General features: G+C 42.6%; 1 protein-coding gene across 1 annotated transcript in view; it reads left to right on the top strand.

Annotated features, from left to right (window-relative positions):
* The window catches only part of CYRIA (CYFIP related Rac1 interactor A), a 66,892-nt gene that overhangs the window by 45,099 nt on the left and 9,352 nt on the right, over positions 1-12,441 (top strand). Inside the window, 7 exon segments of the mRNA XM_081857420.1 lie at positions 1,395-1,474; positions 1,655-1,666; positions 1,669-1,734; positions 8,889-9,010; positions 10,698-10,803; positions 11,782-11,918; positions 12,047-12,124. Of these exon segments, the coding sequence (XP_081713546.1) occupies positions 1,405-1,474; positions 1,655-1,666; positions 1,669-1,734; positions 8,889-9,010; positions 10,698-10,803; positions 11,782-11,918; positions 12,047-12,124 (591 nt within the window). The 5' untranslated portion in view covers positions 1,395-1,404.

The raw sequence follows: 12,441 nt of genomic DNA, 5'->3' as shown, positions 1-12,441 counted from the left end.
CTGCCCCTCTTCTGGCCATGGGAGTGGCATAGCTGTCAACGTTTCCCTTTTTTAAAGGGAAATTCCCTTATTCCGAATAGGATTCCTTGGAAGAAAAGGGAAAAGTTGACAGCTATGGGGAGTGGAGCAGGCTAGGGATGGACATGGGCCTAGCCAAGGGGTTGGGGTTGGGGGGTAGCTGCCCCCCCAAATCAAGAAAAAGCAATACAAATCAATACAAATTGGAGGTTTGCCCCCCTAACAAAAGCCTGACGCCCCCTAACAAAAATCCTGGTTACACCCATGCTCCCACCAGTTTTTTCCCCCTCCTTCCCCTGTACAGCCACTACAGTATAGTGTAAATTTAACTTTTATGCACACTGGGAAACCAACAAAATTTGTGTGACTCGCTTTATTTCGGTGATGTGGAACCAAACCCCTCAAAATCTCCGACGTATGTCTGTATTATAACGGCATTTGTTTATAATGTGCTCCATTGAATTCTTCTCGGCCATTATTTCATTACTGAAATCTGATTATTTAGGAGGCCATATAACAAATTATTACATGTAAATTAATTTTCAGTTAAATCAGTTGGACAGATGAGAATCATCATCTCATCATTTTATTATTTATACCCCGCCCATCTGGATACTCACACAGAAATAATTTTACTAGATCGACTGCCCGGTATTTAATGTAAGCCATTTATGACATACCAGTAGCCTGAAAGGGGCAAAAAACTCCCAACAATCCAGCCAACTCTCTTTGGTTGTAAATAAGTTATTGATTATTTGCACTCCCAAGTAATCAAAAGTGAATTTAGAAATAAGGCAAACTGTTTTGTGTCACCGAATAGAAAGGTGGTTAAGAAAGAAACAAAACTCTGCTTGGATATATTTTGTATGGACAAATTGGAACAGTTTTACAGTTCTGCTTTTCTTGGATGAAATGCAACACAGTAACGCTGAAACAAAAACAAAAAAAGAGGAAAATATGTCATAATGTTGTACGTACATTTTTCATTCACGCCTCTGGTCAATCACACTTTCCAGGTTTTCTCACTGCACTAAAAACCTGCAAAAGCTTTCTGACCAGAGACAATGCAAGTCTGCCTCTATTGCCCCACTTCAAACTCACGGAAATACTATCTGTCCTCAATCTCAGCAACGAAGGTTGATTTTGGCATCTCTTTTTGTATATTTGGGTTCTCTCTGTTTGGCCACTGGTTGCTGTGTGAACTGCTCCCAATGAGTCTTCCCCTTTAGCGCTTACTTTCAATGTAGCGTTAGAAAACAGACTGTGTTTTCATTGTTTCGATTTGAAATAAGAATAGCAGAGCATGTCAAACCCTTACTTTTTCAACATTCTAATTTTGCATATATAACTCTTTATGATTTTGTTGCATTCACTAGGTTTGCTGGGATGGGTAATCTTCTTAAAGTCCTTACCAGGGAAATTGAAAACTACCCACATTTTTTCCTGGATTTTGAAAGTAAGTTCAAGATTGGAACATCCTTTCCCCCTGACTTAGGAACTGGTTGAGAAGGAATGTTTAAGCCTGATTTGCTTTGACAGATAAACATGTTCAAGCAGTGCAAATGATCTGACTCGATGCTTTCAAGATTTGTTCTCTGAGCCACTTTCCTGTTCCTTTTTTCTCTCTATTTTTCAGGAACCAAATGGGAAATCTTTTAAAAGTTCTCACTTGCACAGATTTTGATCAAGGGCCAATTTTTTTCCTTGACTTTGAAAGTGAGCAAAACTCCTTGCCTGGCTTGCATTCTTTTCTCCTTCTAATATATAAAATCCTAATCAATTGCATGTATTGATCTACCATACAACTAGTACAGTGTATGGCACTTATACTTTTCCTGCTTGATTCTGAAAATCAGATGCTCGGTTCAACCAAAACACCAACAATATATATATATATTTTGCAAACGTTAGCATTGCTCGGCTAAAAGAACTGCCATGCCTTCTGTCAAACAGTCTCTGTCAAACAACCTTCATTTTAGAAGGTATGCTTATTTTTATTGACAAAGGACAGGGCCCGTTGAGAGAGGTTTTAGTGAATCTTAGCATGGCACTGTTCAGACGTAAATTTCTTCCTTGAGTTATACTTATGGAGAGTGCAGGAGTGAGCCTCAAGGTTGCATGCTTTGTACAAGTTGGTCATTATAAGTGGCTTGTGCTGTATTCAAAGAAACTTGCAAGCAATTTCCGCCCCCCACCCCGTCCTTTACACTTTATTAAAATGTGTAGGAGCATAGCACTGTGAAACTCTTAAAAGCCCACTGAGCAGAAAAGTGTCTCAGCATTGCATATGGGAGTAAACACCTCTTTCTCCCTATATAGTGGTATCTTGATTCTCAAACTTAATCCATTTCAGAAATCTGTACCAAAACCAAGGTGCGCTTTCCCACAGAAAGTAATGCAAAATGGATTAATCCATTCCAGACTTTTAAAAACAACTCCTAAAACAGCAATTGAACATGAATTTTGCTATCTAACGAGACCATTGATCCATTAAATGAAAGCAATAAACAATGTACTTACTGCAGCCACACAATCAATCAGTCAGTCAATCAATCAGTCAATCAGTCAATCAATCAATCAATCAATCAATCAGTAGCTGAACTGGGTTCCACACAGTCACACCAAAAAAAACGAAATGCAAAATAAATAGCAAAAAGAGACAGACGTCAGGGTAATGCTCAATACGAAAGTGTGGCACTCAAATCGGAAGCACAACACTCAAAACAGAGCACTTTCGGCTTCCAAAAAAATGTTCGCAAACCGGAACACTTCCGGGTTTGTGGTGTTTGGATTCCAAATTGTTTGAGTACCAAGGCATTTGAGAACCAAGGTACCATTGTAGTTTCCAAAGGGCACAAGCAAATTTAAAGTTTTCTGATACGTACCCATTGACCCTTCAACACTTTCTGAAGGACTTAAAACATTTTGAATATATCTGTACTCTAAAGGAAAGCACTAATTCATAGTGAATACGACACTTTTCTTGCCTTTGTTCTGTGTGGAATTGCCTTTGTTCACTGTCGAATTAATGTGATTACCTCCATTAATTGCAGAAACAAAATATGGCAATTGAAGTAAACGCTCGATTGCATTCCCCTTAGCTTTGGATCTATCATCTGGTGAAATGTAATCTACTTCACACATTAATTTTCTAACCACATCTTACAGCTAATATAATCCTTCTGCTTACAGGCTAAATGCATGTCATCTGGGTGTTTCTTTGAAAAGAGATCAGAAAATGCATTAAAACTCCCTTCATCCACTAAAGATACATTTCTGCTCTGCTTGCTGCATAATAGCACTTTAAACACGGACAAAACAGGTGTATGTTGTTGTTCGGCACAGCTTGCTGTGTTTCATAACTAATACGCCATGGGGAAAACTTTCTGAAAGCCACTGTGTCAATTTCAACCCAGTCCCCCTACTTCCTTTTACAAGTCTTTCTTTATATCTGTATTTTCTCAAAGCTACCTGATAATTATGCATAAGAATACCTACACTAGATTCCAGGTATTTAGCTCAACATTCAGGGCCTTTCTGTGTCAGCCAGGTTTGTTGCTGAATGTCTTAACTTCATTGCAAAAAAAAAAAAAAAAAAATGGGGTAGCTGTCAAGAAATTGAAGAGGTAGAATTGTAGAATTGTAAAATTGGAAGGGACCCTGAGGATCACCTGGTCCAACCCCTTGCAATGCAGGAAAATGCAGCTGACCCATATAGGGATCGAACCTGCAACCAGAACCACAGGCAAGACAAGTGGCCTAGTAAGCAAAAACTGCATTTCCCTGAAGTTCATGGACAACATGCGTCAAGAGGGCGTCATTATGGAAATAGGCATTTCCTGATGTTGCGCAATCTATGCCACATTCTAGAATGATTTTGTATTTAAAAGGTGCATGAAAGACTCTGGTTGCATCTCTCAAGAGCACAACCCTTTTTTCTGCACATTGTTGAAGAGCAGCATTTCCCAAACCGACAAACTTGTCCTGCCCCGCAGCATAATTTTGTGACTATTGGGCCCCAGTAACTTACAACGCTTTCAAGTGGGCCCTGGAGGTAGAAGGCTTGAGAAGTTCTGGTGAAGAGCATTTCACAAGGAACCGTACCTGCTGAGACTGTACCTGTTGGCAGAAGGACTGTGAAATTTTGCATATTAGCATTTATGTTGAGGGGCACCATTCAAGCTCATAAGAAAATGGCAGGGTCCACAAAGGTGGCTGGGAGGTGAGGCAAAAGCATAACCTCAGAATGAGTTAATAGAATACTTCTGGTTGAAGGACTCCCCCCCCAAAAAAAAACTCCCCAACCATTGCTCCAAAGAGTCATCATTGAGAGATGGGGAGGAACTGGAGAGTTGCGTATTGAGCAAGAAGTTTTGCATCCCTGGAAACACGTTGTAGAATGACTTCCAAGCGTGCAAGGCCTCGTATGGTGGAGTCCTCTCAAAGCAGGATCCCATTACAGAATGCGCATGAGAATAATAGAATTGTAGAGTTGCAAGAGAACAACACGGGGTCCATCTTGCCCAACCCCCCGCAATACAGGAATCTCAACACATCCAATTCGAAACCATTCCACATCCTGCTTAGCTTTGCAAATGTGCCCGCAGTTTTTATTGCTGCACCACTGGAATGAAGGGGATTTGTTTGAAAGCACCCTTCACATCAGAAACTCCTCCCCCATGGGGAAAAAAATTACATAGGCAATATTGAATGTATAGCCTTGAGAGTTCAGACATTGGTCGTTCTGGGATTACTGTGCACTAAAGCTTTGCATTAATTCGATAGTGTTAAAGGCCTGTCAAACTTGATGCATCAGAAGAGGGTTGCTGAATTTCCCACCAATCAAAAGAAGTGGAGCACCATAGTTCCTCCCACAAGGCGTTTTTCTCCCTAATGGCCGGCCCACTTGTTGTCAGGAGCAGTGGCCAGGTTTTTCTCCCGCAGCAGCAATTCCCAAGCACCACACTTGAACTTTCCCTGCAGGGATGAGCATGATATATGATTCTGTATGTGGGGGAGAGTGAAGGGATCCACTTTTGGACAGTGTTCAGGGGGAAGCTAAGCACGCTCCCCAGTCCCTAGTGATCCCAGCCATTGAGGTTCAAGCGGTGCCCTTCTGCATAAGTCAGCTGTGGCTTCTGTTTCTTGGCCACCTTCTCCACCCAAACAGATGACTCACTGAGTAGCTTGACCATTTCTGTCATTGTGACAAATATCAGGGAGGATTTTACACACGTCACATGTGAATGTGCGGCAAGCAGAGGCTGTGCGTCTGAGCACTGGCTGCATATGTAATAGATAGATTTAAGAAACCACATCATTCTGCCAGCCAAATCCTGATATCCAGGGTTGCTAAAATAACGAGAGTTCAAAACCTTACCTCAGTTTGGGTGCTGCAGGCCTGTGTTTCCCTGCCCACCCCCCACCTCCTGCAGGAAGGCTTTTCTTTGCACCTGCAGTGAATTTCACCACAATGCATCTTATTAAAACTAAGGATCTCTCTAGGCTTTCTTTTTTTTTTAAGGCCTTGTACCTGCCTAAATTAATAACCAGTGAGCTAAATTTGAACACTTCGGGCCATTTACAGCAGGCATTTTTCTCATAAAATGTGTCCTGCTAGATTTTACGGCTGCACTAGAAGCCTTTAATTTGATGTGTATGAAGCAAGAGGGAAATCGTATGCAAGAGAAGCCCTTCTAGTCTATAATGCTAACAGGCACTCTAATTCCTGATTTAGAGAACCCAGAGTGTAACAGAATGATGGATGTTGTCAGGGCATGTTGTCATGCTCAAAAATGCCTGATGTGGTCACTGCTTTCGGAGGACAACAGTGCTGATCTCCTGTTTAAAAGGGAAGGGGCTACCCAGACTGAGCATAGTGTGCACACACCCTCAGAACACCTGATGCACGCACACATGCACACACAAAGGAAAGGTGGCTGTCTTTTGTACATACTGAAATCTCCCCAACTTTGGTTTCCCTGCATAATAGGTGATAATATTCCACCCTTCCTCTCCTCATACAACATGCAGTTTCTAAGAATAGTCCCAGTTTTGTCCAGTTCTGTTTAGCTTCAACAGAATGTTGCCCACAGATCTCCTCAGTTATTTGTTCTACTGACTTTTAATAATATGTCAAAACAAAACAAATTCCTTCCAGTAGCACCTTAAAGACCAACTAAGTCAGTTCTTGGTATGAGCTTTCGTGTGCATGCACACTTCTTCAGATACCTAAATTAATAACCAGTGAGCTAAATTGCTTCATACACATCAAATAAAAGGCTTCTACTGCAGCCGTAAAATCTAGCAGGACACATTTTATGAGAAAAATGCCTGCTGTAAATGGCCCGAAGTGTTCAAATTGGTATCTGAAGAAGTGTGCATGCACACGAAAGCTCATACCAAGAACTGACTTAGTTGGTCTTTAAGGTGCTACTGGAAGGAATTTGTTTTGTTTTGACTATGGCAGACCAACACGGCTACCTATCTGTAACTTTTAATAATATGGTAGGCCTTCCTGTAGAGACTTAAAACGTCAATGCAGCATTACACAGCAGCACGCTCAGGACTTTGACCTCTTCCTAAACCTCTCTGGACCATGCATCTCTTGCTCAAAATAAATATATCCTGGAACAATTTAATAAACATAATCATAATAAAATTTATATTATTATTTATACCCTGCCCATCTGGCTGGGTTTTCCCAGCCACTCTGGGTGGCTTACAGCACATTAAAAAATGTAAAACATTAGACATTAAAAATTTCCAGATACAGGGTTGCCTTCAGATGTCTTCTAAAAGTCAGATAGTTGTTTATTTCCTTAACATCTGATGGGAGGGCTTTCCACAGGGTGGGTGCCACTACAGAGAGGGCCCCTCTGCCTGGTTCCCTGCAACCTCACTTCTTGCAGTGAGGGAACCGCCAGAAGGCCCTCAGAGCTGGACCTCAGTGTCCAAGCTGAAAGATGGGGGAGGAGATGTTCCTTCAGGTATACTGAGCTGAGGCTGTTTAGGGCTTTAAAGGTCAGCACCAACACTTTGAATTGTGCCCAGAAATCTACTGGGAGCCAGTGTAGGTCTTTCAGGACTGGTGTTGTATAGTCCTGGCGGCCACTCCCAGTCACCAGTCTAGCTGCCACATTCTGGATTAGTTGTAGTTTCTGAGTCACCTTCAAAGTAGCCCCATGTAGAGCGCATTGCAGTAGTCCAATGGCTAGTAGGATAACCAGGACAGCATCATGGATTGGCATTGCCAGATACCTCCTGAGACATCTATTCCAATTGGCCCCATGCTCCGCTGCCAATCCCTGGAACTTCCTGGCCCTTCAGGTCTTATCATAGAATTGTAGAGTTGGAAGGGACCCTGTGGATCATCTAGTCCAATCCCCTACAATGCAGGAACATACAGCTGTCTCATATGGGAATCGAACCTGCAACCCTGGCATTATCAGCACCATGCTCTAACCAGCTGAGCTATCCAGCAGGACTTCCTGCTTTACTTTTTCTACCAGTTCACCTTCCCCCTTGAAGTGAGCGATCAGTAAGAGGAGTCAGAAGGAGCAGCCTCTACATACCTTTTTGTCTTCTTCTGGGGAGGGATGGATTAGGCCAGACATAGGCAAACTCGGCCCTCCAGATGTTTTGGGACTACAACTCCCATCATCCCTAGCTAACAGGACCAGTGGTCAGGGATGATGGGAATTGTAGTCCCAAAACATCTGGGGGGCCGAGTTTGCCTATGCCTGGATTAGGCCCAGAGTGAAAGGCAAACAAATAGGAAATAGTAGGGTGGGGGGAGGAGCTGGGCCCATGCAGGGAGAAGGAGCCCCTCTTATCCAAACCCAAGCGTGTCAGCATCAGTTACTGTGAGTGTCATTTCAAAGGCTTTGAAACACGCTGTCATTTCTTCCCTCACTGGCTTGGAGATAACTGGGCTAGACTGACTTAAAGTGATTTCAGTATTCACTGAGAGACTAGCACACGGCCCCCTGAATCCATGAATATTTGTGGAATCGTTGGAACGGATCTGGGTCTAACATCTCCCCGAAGAAAGGCTTGGCAGCGATAAAACACGGAATGTGTGTGCTTTTGTTAAGTTGGACGCTTGGAAACAGGGTTTGGAAGAGGGCCCAAGCAGAAGTGGCTGTAACGTTTAAGTGAAATGATGAGTCCATCAGCAGGTCAAAGACAGAAGGGGTTTGAGTGTCCCTAGCAATGGTCCATCTTCCGCGATAACTTTTCCTGGTGATTCACATATAAGTCTAAGATAGGCCAAGGGGGAAGAAACACAGAATTATGGTGTGTTTTAAAACTGGAAAAGAGGGGAAAGAGTCACAATCATTCATGGGTCTTAATATAGCAGGTGAGGATGAAAACAGCTTTTCATTCTGCCAAGCTATGCTTCTGCATAGAGGACTAACTCTTTTATGGATTGCTGTCCTCATTTTTCTCTTACTCAGAAATTCCAACTGGGAAGGATTGCAGCAAGATTATTTTTTTCCACAGGTTTTTTTTTAAAAAAATGTATCCAAATCATCTTTTCTCAGTGGAGTCCATGATATCTTTTGACATGGAATTTGCTGAAGTCAATATAGTTGTTGTGGGGGTTTGTTGTTTTATTTTAATGTAAGTACATTTTGCATGAGGCATTTTTTGATGGGGGGTGAGGCGCAGCAGTTTTAATCCTAGTTACATTGGAGCTAAATACTAAGGCATAGATATGGAAATCAATGACGCACCGCCTGAATTGTCTGCAACATAATAAAATATGGATCAAAGGGTTATTCTACTGCAAACCACAGGAGTGTGTATGCTAGCTCTATTTGCAGCCAACATTTCTTAAAATAATATTTGCTTTTTATCTCACCTAGATGCTCAGCCTACAGATGGAGAGAGGGAAGTATGGAACCAAGTCAATGCTGTCTTACAGGATTCGGAGAGCATGCTTTCAGACCTGCAGTCCTACAAAGGAGCTGGACAGGAAATTAGAGATGTGCGTTAGACCCTACTATGGCACCCCCCCCAAAAAAAAACTGAGGAAGGAAAAATTAAACACTAGTCTGCAATATTTATTTTCATACCCAAACAAATACAGTAATACCTCTTGTTATGTTTGCTTCATGATATGTTTTTTCAGGTTGTGTCCTGTGGTAACCCGGAAGTACAGGAAAGTGTTACTTCTGGGTTTCGCCACTTGCGCATGCGCAGACGCACAAAATGACATCATGCACATGCGCAGAAACAGCGAATCATGACCTGTGCATGCGCAGACGGGGGGTGCGTTTCTTTCAGGTTGAGAACAGGGCTCCGGAACGGTTCCCGTTCGCAACCAGAGGTGCCACTGTACATACAATATTTCTTTTTTTTAAAAAAAAAAATTGGTCATAATTATGTGAAATCAAAACTAAAAATGACAAGAATTTTCCTGTCTACTGAACAAATCTCTTCTGGAGACAAGCGGTTACCGATGCAATCAGGCTACTGAACAAAGTCAAGAACCTCATTGAAACTTGTAGCAACACTCCTTAGGATTCCAAATTAAAAACAGATTTTCTAGATGTGCCGTGCACGCATATATCTGCACACAGAACACACGATTATGTGTATCTCCGCATGCATGTGGTGTGGATTATGTTTACCCCTGCATGCGGGCGAGACAAGATTGCAAAGAGCTTTTGCGAAGGCTGTTATTTATTAATGACCCCGAAGATGAATGATGGAGTCTGAGGACTACATGTTGGCTGAAAGCTTTCCAGTGCTAAATGGTGCGACGTCAAAGATGGACTTAAAAGCGGCTCGGCTTTTGGTCTGTGTGTGGTGTTTACAAAACCTCTTGAACGGTTTTGTTCTTAATTTATATGACGCCATCCGTGCATGAAGTGTTACGGAGTAACATGTGCAGAAAATAAACCTCTAAGTAGGTTCTCCTGCCCCAGCGAGCTTGCAAGCTTCTTTGGGGGCACTAGACGCAATCGAGGGGAGGGGAAGGAAGGAGAAACGGGGCTGAATCAGATGAAATGGTTGGAATATCTTACAGGAACATAGGAAGCTGTCAGGTGATGGATCCGTCTTGACTATACTAACTAACAATGACTCTTGAGAATTTTAGGCAGGGGACATTCCCAGCCCTACCTGGTAATGTCAGGAATCAAGCATGCAGCACTGATGCTCTTCCACAGAACTGTGTCCCTCCTCTAACTTAATTGTTGACATCCGTCTGTCTCAATAAGAGTGCACCTCTGAGGTTGAAGTCAAACCCCAGAGGGACTTCCCTGGAGCACTGGGGTTCTGGGCTTCCCAGATTGACAAGACCCACCTCTTGGCCTGATGTGGTCCAAAGGAAAGCAGAGCAATACGTTGGACACCATCTTGGCTGCAGGAGTTGCCGGAAGGAGACATACAAGGCACCAACCAACTGTCTTAGGGACTCGACTCTGGATTTGTGTAGGGTTCACTCCTTAGCCTTTTCTTCTTGCAAAGATATCTTGTGAGACAGCAGATCCGAGTTTTCCTTCTGCTAGAAGGAAGTTGACAAGCCCCACCTGCCCCTAACTTTCCGCTCTTGTTATACAAACATCATTTTGAGATATTTTATATTTAAATATGGAGGCAAGCAGCAAGTCCTCTTTTTTGTACTTTGCCAGCCACCTGATTTTGATCAAGGTATTGTTGTTTTCCAGGCAATACAAAACCCCAATGATATCCAACTTCAGGAGAGAGCCTGGAACTCAGTGTGTCCTTTGGTTGTGAGGTTGAAGCGGTTCTATGAGTTTTCTCTCCGGCTAGGTGAGGATCTGCCTATTGTTTCCAAAGAATTTGTTCACCTCTGATGTTTTGGGTGCAGCCTTTCCCAACATGCTGCCCCCAGCCAGGATGGCCAGTGGTTAAGGATTATGGGAGTTGTAGTCCCAGCAACATCTCTGGAGGGACCACAGGTCAGGAAACCTGGTTTAGTGTGTTGCTGAACAACCCTCTGCTCTGCTGTTTTGACAGTGGTATTTGGTTCCTTCCGCCCTTTGGTGTATGGCAATTGTGCGTTCCCCTGCCCTTCATTTAAAGCAATGTTTCCCAAACTTTGGTCTCCAGCTGCTTTTGGACTACAATTCCCATCATCCTTAGCTAACAGGACCAGGAGTCGGGGATCATGGGTGTTGTAGTCCAAAAACAAGTTTGGGAAACTCTGACCTTAGAGGCTTATTTTTAACCTTAAAAACCCCTTTGATATTGTTTGTAATGGAGTTGTATTGCCAGACGTCCGTAAGCAAGAGACTGATACCTCTCAGTCATCATTTGGTGAAGAAAAAGCAATTAAAGATGCCCATTCCACTAACAATATCATACTTTTTAAAAAAATAATTTATTTGTTATGTCTCCATATTGTAGAGTTGGAAGGGACCCCGAGGGACATCTAGCCTAACCCCCTTCTGTGCCCACCGTGGGGCTCAAACCCACAACCCTGAGATTCAGAGTATCGTGCTCTGCCAACTGAGCTATCCAAGCAATCCACCTCAATTAAGATGATTGGCTTTCTTCACCCAGAAGTAACTTTTATTAAGTTTTTCCATGTGTAAAAGATATTTTGCACATTTACGTAGTTTAGGGAAGGCCAAACAGTTCCGTTTGTAAAAAATATTTATCCATGAGTCTTGTGCTAGTAGAAAAATAGGTTTGCACGTTTGTTTGAAATGCTCTCTTTTTAAAGAAATGCGAGACATATATCTGCAATTTCACTTGTTTTTGCTTTCCTCCCTTCTTCATCTTCAGAGAAAGCGCTGCAGAGTTTACTGGAATCCTTGACCTCCCCTCCCTATGCACCAACTCAGCACTTAGAGCGAGAGCAAGCCCTAGCAAAGCAGTTTGCAGAGATCTTGCATTTCACTCTCCGCTTTGACGAACTCAAGGTAAGGACGAGGGCGGGATGGTCAGCTAACACATAAAATGTTTAAGGGGCTTTTTTGGGTTAAGAGCGCCGTAATCTTATTTTTCTTGATTTTAAAATTTTATTTCCCCCTTTTATTTTCGTACCCAGATGAGAAACCCCGCAATACAGAATGACTTCAGCTATTATAGGAGGACGTTGAATCGCAACAGAATAAACAATATGCACGTAAGTGAAACGTCGTCCTTGCTGTTGTTAATTCAGTTTTTATACCGCCCTTTATTCAAAGATCCCAGTACATAATTTACGGAGCATAGTAATAAAAAGCACTGCACAAAAGCATAATAATAAAATAATCATAATAACAGTCCCCACCCCACCCCACATTCAGCAGGCCATAGATTATTTAATGGCCAAAAACCTGGTTTCCATTTGGGGCTGCTGCTTCACTAGAAGACAATCTGGCAATGTGGGAAGCTGGTTTATACAGTCCATCTACCTCAGTTTTTCTGCACCACCAGGTGCATGAGTGGCCCACCAGGGTT

Source organism: Podarcis erhardii (assembly GCF_964252035.2).
Source record: "Podarcis erhardii genome assembly, chromosome: 3".
NCBI lineage: Eukaryota > Metazoa > Chordata > Lepidosauria > Squamata > Lacertidae > Podarcis > Podarcis erhardii.
This window is presented reverse-complemented; position numbering and strand designations above follow the sequence as displayed.